The sequence below is a fragment of the Protopterus annectens genome, chromosome 7.part1, assembly GCF_019279795.1.
Source record: "Protopterus annectens isolate FY-2018-M chromosome 7.part1, PAN1.0, whole genome shotgun sequence".
Lineage (NCBI taxonomy): Eukaryota > Metazoa > Chordata > Ceratodontiformes > Protopteridae > Protopterus > Protopterus annectens.
Window position 1 is genome coordinate 95396550 of NC_056740.1, and position 19186 is coordinate 95415735.

Consider the following 19186-nt stretch of genomic DNA (forward strand, 5'->3'; position numbering starts at 1 on the left):
GTAGTCTGTAACTTGATTACGCACTGCTTTTCAAGCAACCTTCCAAGATGTGGCAAGACAGAAGTATTGCATCGAATATACAGAAAGTACAACACCACACTATACCAGCATGTAAACAGCTGCAAAGATGTAGCTGTACCCCATAGGAACAAGTACAGAGAAACCCCAGAAATAAACCCATATGGTGAAGCCATAAAATCTACAAGACTTATATTAAAAGGAAACAAATTCTGACCAAAAGTAAGAAGAGTAATCCACAGAATGTCAGAGTCTTTGTTACTGAAATAAACAAACAACTTGGGAGCTTAATACAATCCACCAAAGCCAAGTTTGAGGCTAAAATAACTACCCAAGCCAAAGACAATCACAAGGAATTTTTAAGTTATGTTCATAATCCCAATGGTGCAAATGCACTGAGCTGATTGTGAACAATGTTAGCTGCATTGAGGCTGACAATACACTTACTGGATGATAAATTTAGCTGTAGCTTTACCCCCCCTCACTTGTCTGTCCTTCAAGACATACCTGAAACTGGCTCGCCTCTAGTTATCAAACAAGACCATGTCCTAAAGTGCTATCAAAGGTTAAATACTGCATTGATGGGTCCTGACCGTATCCCTAGAATAATCTTAAATAACATGAAGCACAATTTAGCCACAACCCTAGCATCACTGTTCAATCTTATCCTCCATATATGTTTTTTACCAAGCAAACGGAGAACAGCTATAGTCATTCTCAGCATAAGGGAGCACCTTCCACAGGCTCAGGAAATTACAAACCCATAAGTCTGACCAGCATCATATGCAAAGACATGGAAATATTTATTGTGGAACTAATCAGTTAGGACATAGGGAATCTCCAAACACTAGACCTGTCTCAGTTTGGATTCATCAAGGGCAGGTAGTGCTTACTCAACATGGTGGACTTTATGAAAACGTCACCAAAGCAATGGATGAAGGTAGAACAGTACATACCATATACCTTGACCTGCCTAAAGCTTTTGACACAATTCTCCAGTCAGGCATAGTAGAAACACTAAATAAACTGGGAATAAACCCCTATCTCACCACCAGTATTGCAAACTGGATCATAGATATGACACAGGAAATCAAAATTGGGGATGTTACCTCCACAAAGAAACCAGTCACAATATTTGGTAATCCATAGAAATGCCATACAACATAGGCTTACAATATGATGGCCTTTATGACTTCATCTTCCATGACTAATGAAGTTTGCACATTTGTTACCTCTGTATACCCAAAGGTTTACAAAACTAACCTTCCATGCATAAGATCAGACCAGAGAATGGAAAAAAGTGGCATTTAGGAATTGATTTCAAAATCAGATGTCAATGCAGCTGGATAAAAAAAATAGATTGCCCTGACATTAGCACTAGCAATGTAGAATATATCATGTTAAAGAGATGATGAATAGTGGAAATGAGAGAAACTTCCATATTCATTAATAAAGTTAACAGATTTCGTTAGTGTAGATAATGTCACATCTTTGAACAAATGAAAAGAGATAGATATACAGGACTGCCCATTTTAATAATAGATGAGAACATGTATTTCGCAATTTGATCTTAATTTTTAATCAAAACAATTGAGGAGTGATATTACAAGGAAGATTGTGGGTTCACACTGGGTAAATGATTTTATTATTACTGTGGGAAGATATTTTAAGATTATTACTGTGGGAGCAACTATTTTATTTTAATGGGTTGAACAGTTTATTTGTTAACTAGACACTGAACCTTCTCCAGTAGGGAAAAATGTGCAATGCTAGTGAGAATTGTGGACATTTTGTATGTTGTCGAAGTTTTATTTTCATTCTTTCCATTACATTTAAACATCTAAATGCATGGGATAGGTTCTTAAGTGGAAAGGCAAGGCCTGTGATGAAATATTGTATTTTGCAATGATTTGCATCATATTTTACATCTGTTCGTTCATTGGTTTGTAACGATGCCTTATTTTTGATCATCATTGCAGTAGAGAATCTTGTGCTAACAAGAAGTCTATCCACAAATGTTCTACATGAGACCAGTAGAAAATATTTCTAGTAGATGGATTATGGAATTGCATTTGCAGTGACCTATGCTGATCTGCCCAGTTGCAAAATATGAGAGCATGTCAGGCCACCAGAGATAATTCTGGTGAAAATGAAAGAGTTGAAATATGTTAATGGAAACTACTTTCATTAACATTCCTAAAAGCAAAGGAAACTCTAACCAACAGCCATCAAAAAATAAAGACTGTATCCCCAGCTTTAACTCCTGAAATGTTGCTGTTGCCATTTTTGTGTGGTGTAGGTGCCTGCTTTTGCGATTACTGTTATGCCTTGTTAAAATCTGTTACAGTCACCTAGAGTGCATACCAAAGGGGTGACAGTTACAAATCTTCTTCCTCTTAGACCCCCACCCCACCCCTTTCATCTGTTTCACTGTTGATACATTTTGCTTAACTTATCTGTTTAATGTTAAGGTATTTAGTCCCTCTTAATAGAGTCATGACCTTCACTCCCTCCACCTCAATACTTATTCGTCACTAATTAAACACCAAACAAAGGTGCAAAGTCTCAAGCTACTTTTATCTTTAGTTACATAGTGTGCAGCAAACAATGAGCAAAGGGGAATGCAAATGTAAAAGAGAATAAAATCTACCATTGCAGACTAGTAAGCGGCATACACCTGTGGTGTACAATTACTGACAATTTTTCTTAGAGAAATCTTTCTGTCCTTGAACAGGGTGTCTATATGTTTACATTATTTCCTTTGCTGTCCTTTGCTAATTAGCTAGATTTGCAGAGTGCCTTGGATTCTCCCCTGCTACGCTTTACTCCATTTGATTGCTTCCCTCCCTTCAACCACACCCCAAGTGATTGCTCAGGTACAACACACCAAAGGTTTTAAAAACCCTGAATGCCATATTTGCTCTACTTTTGCAGCTGAAAGACTTCCAGATGTAGCATCTCTAGTAAGTGCACACTTACAAGGAAATAGCAGCCCAGCAAAAATGTCCCTTGCTCAACTCCCTCTCCCCAAAGTTATGTCTTCGTTCCCTCACCCTTACTACTATACTTAAATTCTCAGTAGGTCCACTGCCCTAAATTAAACACTATCTTTGCTTCTCTTTACCTTGGTGTCTTAGATGGCACTGTCTTGCTGCCTGCTTTAGTTCTAATTTGTAGATTTTTTTTTCAGCTGACTTACTGCTGCAATCTGCCTGCATTGGTTCTACCCACTCCATTCACCCTCGCTGCACTCAGGCTCAGTCCGCTCCCCTAAACTACCCCAAATTTCAACCCACCCCCACTTCATCTACATTTATACTTATGCATAACCACACCCACCACCCCAACACCCAATCCTCCAACATCACACCAACCACTTCCAAAACCCCACTACATTAGTCCCTCCGCTCACTTCATCTTCCCCTCTCCACCACTCCAGTCAGGTAGAAGTACACAACACACAATACTCCAAGAAAACTCTACCAAAGCACCCACTTCCATTTCTCTAACATTATATCTCTCCCTACTAGTTTTACTATTCATACATTATTCCCTATCTACTGCAACCTCACACACCAGCTCAGCCTCAAAATGAAGCCTTTTAATACAACACTTCTCTATATCACTACTACTTTAACACTTATAGTCCTACACTCTCTCTCCACTTATGACTCTCACTTACTATCCACTACTCCCCATCCCTGGCAAGCCTTCTCATTCCACTACCCAAGTTGTTCACAACAGCACAGTATAGCCTCATCCCGGTTCCACACTAACTATATAGACTATCATACAATCAAAATCCTTCCTCATCATCCCACATCACCAGTAGCTCTGAAATATTCAAAACTTCAACACAAACTCTCCAAGCTCCTTTTACGCATAATTATGCATTTAAGGTGCTCAGGAGACATTCACCCTAATCCTCGTCCCACCCCCAAATGCAGTTCATTAGCCATCCCTTCACCATCAACACTTGCGCTCCACTCTAGATGCAAATCATCGCTTCTTATACTTAATATAAATGTAAGACGTATAGTAAACAAAGTCCATGACCTACATGCCCTACTATCCCTTTACTCCCCCGACATTGTAACACTAAAAGAAACATGGCTTAAACCAGATACCATTAGCAATGAAATTATTGCCCCCAGTTACAGCATCATATGTAAAAACAGGAAAAACAAAAAAAGGAGGGGGTGTTGCAATCTTATTCAAAGATCACCTTACACTAAATCCTCTGGACCTCTCCATACCCGAATTTGATAATGCAGTATTAATATTTGCTAAGTTAACAATTAACCCCAAAAAACACCTAAATATCATAGCTGGATATATTCCACTAGGCAACAATATCATCACATTTGAAAGTATACTACAATGGACCTCCATATTTCTCCCTCAAGAAACTATACTAATGAGCGCCTTTAATATTGATTGGCTCTTTTGTTCCTCTCCAAACCCTACATCCCATGTAACCTTTACGGCTTCACCCAACTCATTACATCTCCCACTAGGAATGATAACACTTCTAAGTCTCACTTCATCCTTAATTGGATTTTGCTTGACAACGCCAAACTCTCATCCCACTCAGGCTGCCTCCCTGACTACCTTATTGACCGCAACCCAACCTTTCTCCTAAGAAACCCCATTCATCATAACTGCCAGCCCTCTATCCATCTAATCAGAAACAAAAAAAAAACTTTGATCCAGACAGGTTTATCTCTGCCTTAAAAGCTACAATTGGGAACCTGTTAAGAAATTGCCTCTAGAAGAAGCTCTTCTCTCCTTTAAATCCACCTTCCTAAACATACTCAGCTATTATGCCCCCCCCCACTGAGCCATTAGAGTGAAATCAAAATATGCACCCTGGCTAAGTAAAGAATCCAGATCCCTACTCAGAACCAACTAGTAAAATTAGACAAAAGCAACTACAATTACAACATACAGAATAAACATCAAAATAAAAACTTCTGGGCAGCAGTTAACAATATATTGCATCCTGGAAAATCAGCCACTGCTACCCCAACAACAACCAATAACTCCATGCACTTAGCCACTCAATTTAATACTTTGTTTACAGAATCAGTTCAACAACTTGCACTGGCACAGACCAGCCCTAACCACACCCCTCCTACCCCAAACCACAACAGTTTATACCATCCCAAAAGCAACAACCAGTTTACATTAAACCCAGTCTCCACTAACATAATCAAAAAACTACTTAAAAAACTTAAGCCCATTACCTTAGATGCTGACAATCTCCGTGCTGAATTCCTGAAAATTGCAGCAGAAGCAATCACATGCCCTGTGTCCATACTTATAAACAGGTAATTATCTAAAGCTTAAGCTGAAGCTGGAAAATCTCATCCAATTGCAATTCTATCCTCTCTCTCAAAAATTCTAGAAAGGGCGGTACACACCCAACTTATGGATTATCTCCTTACACACAAGCACCTATGTAATACCCTACATGGTTTTTGTCCCTCTCACAGCACCACCACACCCCTACTTTCCTTTACCAACACAGTATACCAGCAATGATCAATTAGTATCAGCCATATTCCTGGACACTTCCAAGGCCTTTGACATGGTCAACCACTCCAAACTCATCTATGTCCAGTCCTCCCTTAGCCTGAGTCACCCCATTATCACCTGGTTCCAAAGTTGCCTAGCAGAACATCAACAGGCTGTCTACTGGCACCAAGATCTCTCACCACTTTGTTCTGTCACCTTAGTGTTTCCCCAAGGTTCAATCCTTGGTCTTCTTTTTTCTCTTTTTACCAGTCAGGTCCACTCAGCTATACCCCATGCCTCAATGGTTCAGTATACTGATGACACTACCCTGATTTGCTCAGCTTCCTCCCTCAAAGATCTCCATACTGTTACTCAAGATTCCTTCTTATCCGCTAAATCCTGGTTCACTAGCTCTAAACCTATCCTAAATCCCAATAAAACAAAACTTCTTCTCTTTTACTCAAGTAGATACACCTCCCCATCCCCAACCTTCAGTATCCTCTCTAAAACTAAAATTATTATCACCCCAACAAACCATACCCAATTACTAGGAGTGGAAATTGACAATAACCTGAAATTTGGCATTCACATTGCCCAAGCCATTAAAAAAGTTCACAAAAATAGGTCTCCTATATAGAAACAACAGATTTCTGACAAATAACACAAAAGCCACCATTGCTAGGACCCACCTCCTCTCAACTCTCCTGTATGCCTCCCCAATCTTATCCAACCTCCGCAAGACAGATCTAGCCAAACTCAAAGGCTGTTACAGTAAAAATCTCCAAGTTTGCCACTAATGCATCATACAAGTCACATCACTGCTCATCACTTATGCAGCTCAAGTGGCTTGAACTCCCTCAACTTCTTCTCTTTAATCAACTTACCTTCACCTACAAAATACTCTGTCAATTAGAAAAAAGCCCTACACTCAAAGATATCATTCAGCCATATTCCTCCTCAATACCCCTTCGCTCCAGCAACAAACTACTTCTACATGCCACCAAAGCTAATAATTCAGCAGGTGAATTACTTTTTTCCCAACTACATCTCCAAAGGGTCTATATTAAAAACACGAAGGTTTACTTACCTGAACACCTAAATGCTGACACATATTCTGCGAACCGCAAATACACCGAATGCCCTAAACTGCGAAATTCAAAAACTTGAAATGTCATAGAAGTCCCATCCCACCTCCCACTACATACTACCTACACAAAAAAAACTAAATAAACCACATACATAAGCGGTGGTGGTGCTGCGGTAGCACTGTCGTCTCACACTAAGACGCTGTCTGGTTCGATTGTCACCTAGAGCATCTTCTGCGTGGAGACATGTGTGAATGGGCGTACCTTCGTTGAAGGTTGTGCATCAGGGCTGGTAACTTGGCATGTAAAAATCAACTACCAATCATTAGTGGAACCGGAGTTCCGCTGTGGTGATCCCTAACCGGGAAAAGCCAAAAGACACAAGCAAACATAAACTAACCAAAACCCTACTTCTAACCCTAAACTAAACCCTACTTCTAACCCTACACTAAATCTTGCATATACCACCATGTATGCACTAAACCTGCACCCTAACCCTAAGGTCCGTAACTATCGCACACTTACCTTATGGAGCTATACCGCAGAAGGGCCAACCATGACGATTCGACATTTTGGATTTCGTGCTTCAGGATGATCAATGTTTCCGTAGTTCGATGAAGATATGTTGGCGTTTAGGTATTCGGGTAAGTAAACATTCATGTTTTTAATATAGACCCATCTCCAAATACTGGAATATTTTTTTCTGATATTATACAAAAACAGATCCTGTTTTGTGTATTTGGATAGTAACACTGTTGTCCTATGGCTTTAAACCATTGTAGATCTGAGACCTGTACACTATAATGCATTTGCTTGTCTCTGTACGTACACTGTACTTTTCCTTTGATAGTGTGGATATTTTTTTATGTGTATATTGTTCCTGATAATAACTGCATTATTTGTTATGGTTTTGTATATGACAGTGCAGCTATAATATTTCATCCCTTTGTTAGCACTGCTTTGCCATATTTTTAGGTTGTTAGAGAAATGGGTTAATTTTTTTTATCAATACACCTTCCTGACTAATAAACAAACAAATTGTCATGTATATGTCTGTACATTAAGCAATAAAATGCTAAAAATGTCAGGAAAATAATTATGGTAATGATAATTTTAAATACTGGTATTACATTTAAATTGAAAATGTCCATAATTACTCTACTTTATGAAGCTGTTTCTGAGGAGTTAATTAAATAGTAAAACAAAGAATTACTTCATTGTTTGAGAAGAAAAATACGTAAATTAAATCAGTTGTTAAATTATAATTTAATTTTATTGTTAAATTACACATATCTGCTTCATATTTCATCACATCATGTTTAATTTGCTGGTTTTTCTTATGCTAAATGTTTACAGTGATGCATTTAAGTATTTTTTTAGAAACATATAAAAATATTCTTTTCTTGCAGGAATAACAGTGTTGCTATCTCTGACGGTATTTATGTTGCTTGTCGCAGAAATTATGCCGGCAACATCAGATTCTGTGCCACTGATAGGTAAGCTACTTTGTTTTTCATTAATATTTCACACAATATGTTTGGTCAATAATTCAAAAAGTGTCAGTGGAAGTTTTGTGTTTAAGTGCTTTTGAAAAACAGATATAGAAGGCTTTTAAAATTGTGCTATGACTTGTTCTAAAACTATTTCCTGAGCCACACAATGAGAGGAAACTCTTCTGAGATTAGAATGCACTGTGAAGAGCATTCTGTTCTAGCAACACTGATAAATAAGACATAAGATTAAGTTATACAAGAAATTGTTTTTGGAACAATATTGTGTGGTATCTTGAATGTATCTTTGTTGAAATATAACCCTTTTCATATCAGAATTGCTCTGTAATATCAGCTTAGGTACTGCATAAGGAATTTCATTTGAGCATCTCATGAAATTTAAGTATATCTATATATCTAATGCTATGTTAAAACATGCTTTTTGGTCAGAGGGGTGTATTCATATCTGTCAAATGCAGTTTTGCCTGGAGGATTTTATGATACTTTATTAGAAATGTCATACTCCTTTGTAGCCATTTCCATGGATATTCATAAAACCTCTTACATAACCATATGTTATTGCTCTTTTCTCATGTAAAGTAAAGATCTCTTACAAAGATGGCAACTTTCATGAGCCATATCACTAGTATTTTTTTACCATGTTGCCCTAGATGCAAAACATCTCTGACTTTCATCTAGCAATAGCTAAACCCCATTTGACCCATGGTGGTTGCTCTTTTATTTGCGTTAATGGGCAGATTGAAATCCACAGACCACAGTTCTTTCCTATCATTTGTGTTACCTAGACGTGCTCATCATAAAAAGTATGAGTTTTTACTTAAAAAAAAAAATAAAAATAACACAGAAGAGCTGACAATAACCTTTAATCAAGCCTATAGTGCACTCTCTGGGAGCTACGTGATGAATCATAACCACAACTGACTCTACTTTTTCCAGCATTGTATAGTTGAAATCTGTGGCTGTCAGTGTGACTAGGGGTCAATGTAAACTTTGAAAATGTGAAATTCTTTTGATCCATTTAGCCATGCATTTTGCAATTTTCAGCAACACACATGATAAAATATAAGTTACTGTAATGAGCTATTACTTTAGAGTAGTTTATATCCAGCTGATGGTGTGGTTTATCCTTACATGAAGTGATGGCATTAAGGCGCTTCACCTTATTCAAACACTGTTAAGGTACTCAAGCTCTTGACAGAAAACTAAGTTGCAATATTTTTGTTCACTGAATCTGACTTCAGTAGCTTCTAACGGATTCGTGAAGATTAATTTTGAGAAGTGGATAGATATTGTATTAACAACCAGCTAAAGGAAAATTGGTAAAGGATATGTGACTGAGTGACCATCATTAAAGCCACAAGTCCTTTTGTTCTTCAATGCCCCAGGTCCCCTGGCAATTGCCATCATCCTTCCAGTTGATTTCACTTCCCAGCAAAGGAATTATATGTTTTTAAAATACCCTCCCTGCCCTCCTCCTGAGCATGCCACCTCATGTTGTTCTGCCCTGTTTCTGTACTCCCTCCTCCCTCCTCCCTGAATCCCCAACTGCTGCTTTCTGGGTACCTCAGATGTAACTCAACATCAGGTAGCTGGCTAGGAGGTCAACCTCAACTGTACTCATGGCCAGTCCCAAGAAGAGAGAGATCCCATGGAAGCTGATGAGCATAAGCTGTAAGTTAAGAGAAGATACCCAAACAGACCTGCTATGTAGTTTTATTGATTTTGAAACTTCTAAAGTTTTCAAAGTGCTGCATCCTAGATTGGTAGATCACCTTTTAATTTCTCCAAATCTTTTGGGTTTCTAATACCAGGATGGGAATGGACCCCATTCCTAAGTCAAAGTACGACCTAAGTCAAAGTATGATTAAAGTTCATGAAATTAGTATTGTTTCAGTCTTTGATGTCAGCTAGAAGTGCTCTTTACAGCACCCACAGTGTGCCCAGTAATAACTCCTTCTGCAATCTGTGTTGAGTTACATACATTGATAACATATGTAAATATGATTGCAGAGTCTTTTTTATAAGACCTGTTGCTCCTACTACTATTGGAACTGTCTGGGTATCTTTCTTTCTTCCACACTGCTCTCATTTCTGCCTGCAAATCCTGATATTTTATGACTGTGTCTTTTTGTATGCAATACACTGTAGCCAATGGGTGTGGTGATTTCAATGAGGAATTCCACTTTTGTCTTCTTTTCAAGGATCACTATATCCGTTTTTCGAGCATCTATATTTTGAACTGTTGGTAATGGATGATCCCATGTAATGTAAACTTCAGCATTTTCTATAATGCCTTGTGGCTCATGTTTCCAGTGTTTTTTAGCCACTTCAATACCATAATGTTTGGGGGCGTGGCCAAGGATGAACACAGGATAGCAGCAGATTTCTTCAGCTCCACCAATTTCATTACATTGACAGGAATTAATTACTTAAAAAATTAATTTTTGAAGTAATTTTCTTTCTAAATATGTTTGTTTTATATAGTTCTTGGACTATATCTAAAAAAGAAATCTTAATAATATTCCTGTCAGAAATTACTTTGGAAATTTTCCTATCAGTTTATCAGTCAGAAATGAGTTCCAGTAAGACAAATTCTCAAGACTCCAGCATCAAGAAATAACTTCAGTCTCTGATAATTATAGTCCAGCAACTTACTGCTAAGATGGATAAAATGGATACTAAAATAGACACTTTCATAGAAAAAACTACAAAACAAATAGACTTGTTACATATGGACCTGCAACAACAGAAGATCCAGATGACAGGCATAGAAGAAGCTGTGAATGACATGGAAAATAGAATACAAGAAGAGGAAATCAACATTGAGTTTCTGCTGAAACAAAATACACATTTACAAACAAAGCTGGATGACCTGGAAAATAGATCTAGGCGCAATAACATTAGGATTTTTGGACTGCCAGAAAATATTGAAGGTAACAATATTACTTCTTTTTAACAACATGGCTCCCTAAAACTTTAGATTTACCAGAAGCATTCTCTTTTGGTATCGAAGAGCACATAGATCTATAGCTAATACTAACTCTAACAAAAACTATCCTAGATCAGTTATAGTTAGATTTCTATCATCTTTGATAAAGAGATGGTTCTTAAATCTGCTTGGGCTAAAGCTCCTGTTAAGATTAATGAAACAACTGTGCGTTTTGACAATGACTATTCTTCCATGGTATTAGCTAAAAGAAAAGTTTTTCTGCCACTAATAAGGGAGCTTAAAAAAGCACAGTTTAAAACATACCTTCTGTTTCCTGCCAAGCTTAAAATCTTTCTTCCTGATGGTCCTAAAATTTTCGATGACTTAGACTCTGCTTTACTGTTTATCAAAAAAAATAAGATTTTGGAAAAAATAGAAGAAATGGAATGGGCTAGTCCTTCGTTAAAAAGACTGGCAACTGAAACTTCGTGGAAGACTTCAGAGAAGAAGAAGAGACTAAAAAACAAATGATTTGTACTATGTTTTTTTTCTCTCTCATCATTTTATTTTATTATTAATCCTTTTAAATATAGTTCCTGCATTTCCAAGAAGCAACAAATATTTTGAAAAAGATTTAATCAAAGTTATTCTCTGTGTGCAAAGAAATGTTTTGTTTCATAACTAGTCAAAATATCTGGAGATTTAATGGCAAGCTGTGATTTAACTTGTTTCTCTTTCTGAAGAGGAAGAATAAGGTCAGTAATTTGATACATTTTTTTTTCCTTTAAAAGTTTATATGTTCTTCAAATGCTATTCCTAATTATACTTTCTTGATTACACTGCTTATGCTTGTTTGTAAATAATCTGTCATGCTTTAACTAATAATAATTAGAACTAAATAATAGTAAATAATATGTTTTATTTTTAACTCTATTAATATAAACAGTAAGTAACATTCTATTGTATATACTTCTTATAGCTTTCTCTTACATTTTTTATTTCTGCCTTACACCCTTTTACTTTCTACTCTCTTTTCTTTTCTTTATTAATATATAGAAATTCTTTTGATCATATAGACACAGTAAATAATAAGATTTGCATAGGAGTTGAGTTGGGACAAAAATTTTGAGTTTTGTTACTTATTAATAATTTTGGGCTTGATTTCACTTACATAGAGTCTGTAATAACCTGTAGAATGCATTGTGAAGGTTTTGTCATGTTTAGATGCATTTACACTGCTAAATGAATGTTTGTCACTAGTTTTTAATAAGTTTCCCGCCAAAATGTTAAGAGAGACAATCTGAGATGTGGGCTGTCTCATGCACAGTGTCCATGAGCTACTTCAAAAGCTTCAACTCTCAGAATTCTCACAGAGAAGCTGAAAGCAGCTAGTCTAACCTTTGACCTAGATATCACACTGACACATCACAGATACAGGAATGACACTACCTAATTATACTTTCTTGATCACACTGCTTATGCTTGTTTGTAAATAATCTGTCTTGCTTTAACTAATAATAATTAGAACTAAATAATAGTAAATAATATGTTTTATTTTTAACTCTATTAATATAAACAGTAAGTAATATTCTATTGTATATACTTCTTATAGCTTTCTCTTACATTTTTTTTTTATTTCTGCCTACTTTCTACTCTCTTTTTCTTTTCTTTATTAATATATAGAAATACTTTTGATCATATAGACACAGTAAATAATAAGATTCGCATAGGAGTTGAGTTGGGACAAAAATGTTGAGTTTTGTTAATTATTAATAATTTTGGGCTTGATTTCACTTACATAGAGTCTGTAATAACCTGTAGAATGCATTGTGAAGGTTTTGTCATGTTTAGATGCATTTACACTGCTAAATGAATGTTTGTCACTAGTTTTTAATAAGTTTCCCGCCAAAATGTTAAGAGAGACAATCTGGGATGTGGGCTGTCTCATGCACAGTGTCCATGAGCTACTTCAAAAGCTTCAACTCTCAGAATTCTCACAGAGAAACTGAAAGCAGCTGGTCTCACCTTTGACCTAGATATCACACTGACACATCACAGATACAGGAATAGCAGATTAATAATATGTGTTAAAACCTATGTCCCAAACATATACATTACTATAACTCATTTAATTCATCTGATTGACAAGCATAAATAATTTTATAACTCTATACTGGAAAAAATTGTCATGTGATATATTTTAAAGCAGTAGTATAGCATGTTTGTAAAATCTGGTTACTAAAATGTGTTTGCTGTGCATTATTTTGTAAAAAGCAGACAGATTTATTGAAGGGACAGCAATGTAAGATGGTGCTCAGTAAATATACAACTCAGTGAGATCAGATATATATATATATATATATGTATGTGTGTGTGTGTGTGTGTATGTGTGTGTGGGTATGTGTGTGTGTGTTTGTGTGTATGTGTGTGTGTGTGTGTGTGTGTGTGTGTGTGTGTGTGTGTGTGTGTGTGTGTGTGTGTGTGTGTGTATGCATGTGTATATATATGTATATATGTGTATATGTGTGTGTATGTGTGTATGTATGTATATATATATATATATATATATATATATATATATATGTGTGTGTGTGTGTGTGTGTGTGTGTATGTGTGTGTATGTAGATATGTATATAAATGTTTCTGAGAATCTGCTTAACTATGAAGTATGATTTATAACAATTTCTATGAATACAATATTTTATTCTATTGGCAATAATGAGTTTGAGTAAATGCTCATATACAAGCAATTCAAGGTATTTTTGGAAGCTGTTAACTGTATTTACATGACAGAAAATAGATGCATCCTAATATATGTAATGTCTGAATCATATTAGCCAAAGTTTTTGATTTAAATGAATGTTAGAACTTATTTTTCTCTCTTGATTTCTAACATCAAGATTATTTGAATGTTATTTGCATACAAGTGTTTTATATTACATGGATGTATATAGTAGTATGAACAGTTTAAAAAAAAAAAAAAAAAAAAAAAAAAAAAAAAAGGTTTATTTTAGTTTATATGATGCTGTTTTACCAAATGTGTAGTCTTGTCTTGCTAGATAATTGAACTGAAAACTGTTAACTTCAGTTAAATATAACTAGTATTAAATTGATAAGGTGGTAGCTGACGTACTGCTGCTTAGGGTAGGGGGTTAACTTGAGTGGTAAATACTACTCTAAGTTGGAGTTTACAACTCCAGGCTGGATGCAATGTTTAATCCTTACATTATTTTCACTTGTTCATTGTTATTTGTATATAGTTTTGACATCCACAATATATTTTGTACATTCATTGTCACTACAAACAAAATTGAATCCTATACAAATCCCATAAGAGATTCAATAAATACAGCTATATTTAAAGGTACACCTAAAGGAGGAGATGTAACATTACTTATCTTGTTATTTGTTATTTTGATCATAAGATTCTTAAGTTTTAAAAATGCCAAATGACATCTTTAAAAGGAATTTCTTTAAACATTAATGGATTGAATAATCCATGTAAAAGGGCAAGCCTAATATGATACATTAATTTACATAAGGCCAACTTAGTCTTCCTACAAGAAACCCATCTCTTGAAAAAAGATATTGATAAACTAGCCACAAACAAATATACAGTATTGGTTAGTTCAGAGCACACTCAGAAAAAAAGAGGAGTGGCTATTTTATGGAATAAAAGTATGCCCATTCCTAAAACCATTAAGTCTTATCAGGATGACAAAGGAATGTTTTGTATGGTTACAATACAAATTAATGGGAAGACTTACACTTTAATTAATGTATATTGGATACCTGGAATTGGTATTAATACAGTGAAACATCATCTTGATAAGATCATATCATTCTCTATAGGAGATATTATTTTAGCTGGTGACTTTAACTGTATACTACATGAAAGTGATACTACCACTATAGGAAAGAGAAGAATTACATCTAATGCAAAACATTTAAAGGATTTTGCTAATTCTTATCATTTGAATGATATTAATAATCAGATAGATTCAAAATCATTACCATACACCTTTTTTTCTAACAGATACAAAACTTATTCAAAAATAGATAGGGTCTTTATTTCTAACCAGATGGTAACAGATTTAATTAATTCCAAAATCATTTCATGTCCTATATCTGATCATAATTCAATTGTTTTGAATTCATGATAAAAAATACTCATAATGTTCAGATCAAAAGGATACCAGCATACTTAACTCAACTAAAGACTATAAAGAATATATACTTTCATAAGTAAAACATTTTTTAGACATAAATAACACTCCTGAAGTCTCCATTGTTTATGTTTGGGATGCCTTAAAATCATATCTATATGGACAAAGTATCAGATGGTATAATAATAAAAGGAAATCTTGGGATAAGGAATTGTTAGATATTCAAAGTAAATTAGACTCTTATAAACATAATAATAAAGAAAATATTATGGACAAGAAAGTTATTGAAGAAATAAACAAACTAAATGAGAAATACAAAGAAATTTTAACTCATAAAGTTAAAATAACTTTAGAGAAATACAAGTTTTTCCCCGGGATTCATGAAGCTCGGCGCAAGGCCGGCGTAAGGCCTGCGCCGGGCGGTGCATGGAATATCCGGCGCAGTAGCGCCATATACATATTAATGAGAGTGCACCGGAATCACAGACACGTGCGTAGTGTACGTGAGCGAGCCCAGGTAGGATGCGTCTGGAGGCGTGTCTAAGCCGGCATGAGGTGAGCAACCTAATGTGCTGACAGCCACGGTCCGCCCACAATAGTAATGGCAGCAGCCAGGTCCCGTGCAGAATGAAACGCACGTACAGTACGCAACATAGTCCCCGTTCCAAATTAACGGAGAAGCAAATAGAAGCCACCAAGGCATAAGTGTACCCGTTCAAGGAGCAAAGGATACGCATAAGACCGCCTCCATCCCGCAATGCACTGTCAGTGTTTACACTCAGAGAAGGTGTACAGCCGCATGTCAGCGCGCCGCACCGACATAGGAGCAGCGACTAAGGTCACCACCTGTCCCACTTTGTTCGGGGCAGTCTCTCCATGGACAGTTGTGTCCCGAAAAAACGTATTAGAAATGGCTGATGTGCTACGATTGTAGGACACAATGATATCCCGCATGTAATGTAATGGTAGCATGAATTGGTTATTTCTGTAACAGAAATACCGAAATGACACAATAAACAGAATAAGCAAGGAAATTGCCACAATAATAAGCAAATTATTTAGGCAAACAAGTGAATTCCTATGCTATATAGTGACCGTTTGTATGTGTCGGCCTGTAAAGGCAGATGTGACTCCCGGAAACATCCCCGATCGGAAAATGGAAAAGGTGGAAATCCCAGCAGCGACATGGGCATGGTCACCAGGGCTACCTGCTGTCCCAAAGTGCCATGGACAGTCCCTGATTGGACAGTCGTGTCCCTGCAACAATCGTAAAAATGGAAAATGACCTGCGATCCCCTGCCACGCAAATTGCCGCAATATACATGTAAATAGTAGCATAAAACATATACATTACGGTATGGAACACAGACATGGCATAAGAAAATAAATAAGGAACCCAAACGCTAACAGAATAGGCTCATAGTATGGCAAACAAGCGAAGTTCTGTCCACTGCACTAGCCCTGGGTATGTGTAGTCCTGCAAATTTCGAAGTGTCCACATAACATGCCCCACCATGGGCATTGGAAAAGGTGCCAACCATAATGGTCACAAGCAGTAGTGACAGTACATAGGCGGGTAGCTGTGCCGACATAACAACAGTAAGGAAGCAAGATACCCCAAACACAGGCAAACATGTGCATAGCAACATATCCCAGACTCAGCAACATCTCTGTTGCATACACTGGATGGTGTATGATGAAGTGTAATATCCAGAAGCAGAACTCATGCATTCGGATGTACGACACAATAGCCTCATTGTACATGTCAGTCACACCCATGTATACCCCTGCACCCAAACCTGCTAGCATCCGTGTGCAGCTATACAACCACACACAATGTGCATACCTGAACTGTGTTAAGATGTTTGTGTTAGGCAATGCCACGCGGGCAAATACGTACCCCACATGTCAGCAACCCACCGCAGGTACAGATATGTAAATGGCTGCATGTGAATGTGTCAGCAGAATGTGTACATCCGGCATGTAGTATGTACCCGTCCAAACCATCTAGGTTTGCATACGACACGGTGCACATAAGTGTACACATGTGGACAAGTCGGGTCGTTGGACCACCGCATCGACGATTATCTTTGCAGAGAAGTCGATCACATATAGCGGAACAGGTGCCTAACACACAGGACATCCTAACAGGGTGCTACAGGCAAATAAGGGGAAACTGGGACATCACATGTGGAGATTAGCGTGGCTGGACGGACAAATACACACGGTCAAGGTAAAGGATGGAACAACATGCATATGGCTGGATGGATGTTGTTCGTAAAATATATAGAAACACATATGAAGTTCCAGTTTACACTCGAAATACTATATAATGTATTGAATTGTACCGTACAATATGGCAGCAGAACTAAGCCTGCATGTAATTGGTGAAGCTAAGCTGTACTGTGATGGAATTCTGAACCTGGCAGTAAGCAGGACAGCAGGCTCATGTCTGTCATCATTAATTATTTGCTGGGTTACAGAACAATAAATGTATGTACATGCATAACAGCACTCCTTCCCCAGAGGAGGATGGCCTTGTGAGCTCAATGGAAGATAGCAGTACAACTCCCTACCAGACAGACAAAGCAACGTATCAAGAAATTAACTGTCCACTGTATCGTAACAGTCTAGGGTCCTTGAAACAGCTACAATCACAAAAGGATACTGTAATGTACAAGGTGCCTTGCAAGGCTGTGTTATTCCCATGAGAAAACAATTTAAAAGCACGAGCCCAGCACCCACGCATGTATAGACTATTGCGGACCATAGTGATGGAAATGCCCTGTGACCGTCCACGTCAGTAAGTTGGGCAAATGCTGATTGTAAACACTATATAAAGAAACTGCTCACTGTATAGAGTCAGACAAAACCCTCAGACTTGGACTGTACATTATTTAGCCTGCCTGTGTACACCACTAAAACTGTCCTAACCCGAGCCTCCTGTGTTATCGGCTGTCACTTAGAAAAGCCTCCTGATAACTACAGTCTGGTTGTAACAACTTATTTCACATCGTGATCCTTGTAATCCGGAATTCCCTTGGTAAGCTACAGGTCAGAGTGCATGGCTGGTCAGACATGTACGCTGGAGAATATGCATAAATGGTCCTTCTTGAATGAAAAGACCTCCGACTGAATTGTTGTGTGTAAAGAGGCTGTTTACTGTCTGATCTGTGGCTGAAAAGCGGAAAACTGGATCCCAAGAAGAAAACGTGCAGCCTTAAACAGGAGGCCCAGGTAAGGAGTGTCTGCCTTTTTGTGTCTATTGTAGATCAGGGACCAGACTACATTGTGTTTCTGTTAACAGTAGTGATATCGGGTCGAAGACCTACCCACATACTGTTAAATCTGAACATAGGTCAGGGGAACACACAGCAGAGTAAATAGTGAATGTAGACACTACAGTGGATACAGGGAAGGAGACACACGTGTTATGACAGAAGGGTACGCAGCAGTCGTGTAGAGGATATGGGAGATTATTGAAGCAACAGATCATGTGATCCGCATTTGACGGGTGACGTGAAGAATATGCAATCGCAGAGAGCACATAATGTGAGTTACGCAGCAAAATGGGGTAATAAATATGACATTGATGGTATATTAGGCAACATACCGTTACTGAAACATTGTAATCGCTGAAAATTTGATGCATATGTTCCAAGGTAAACACCTGTTCCACCCTGAGAGGGATATGCCCTCTCTGGCCAGCCGTGTCCTGTAAATAAACCGAACACATGTCAAATGTCCTGACATCTCAGGACAAACATTTCCCAGATATATATCAAAATGGTAGCATAAAAGAGTTAATTTGTATGTGGAACAGCAAAATATAATAATAAACAGAATAAGCAACTGAAATGCTACAACAATCGGTCGCTCACCTGGCAAAACGTGAAAACCTGTCCTATGTACTGGCCGTGGGCATGCATTTTCCAGGCAAATTACACGTTCCGAACACTA

General features: G+C 37.3%; 1 protein-coding gene across 1 annotated transcript in view; it reads left to right on the forward strand.

Moving 5' to 3' along the window:
- The window catches only part of CHRNA7 (cholinergic receptor nicotinic alpha 7 subunit), a 1595735-nt gene that overhangs the window by 1372295 nt on the left and 204254 nt on the right, over positions 1–19186 (forward strand). The window contains exon 8 of the mRNA XM_044078574.1: positions 8030–8116. Within this exon, the coding sequence (XP_043934509.1) occupies positions 8030–8116 (87 nt within the window). The remainder of the gene's footprint in view (positions 1–8029; positions 8117–19186) is intronic.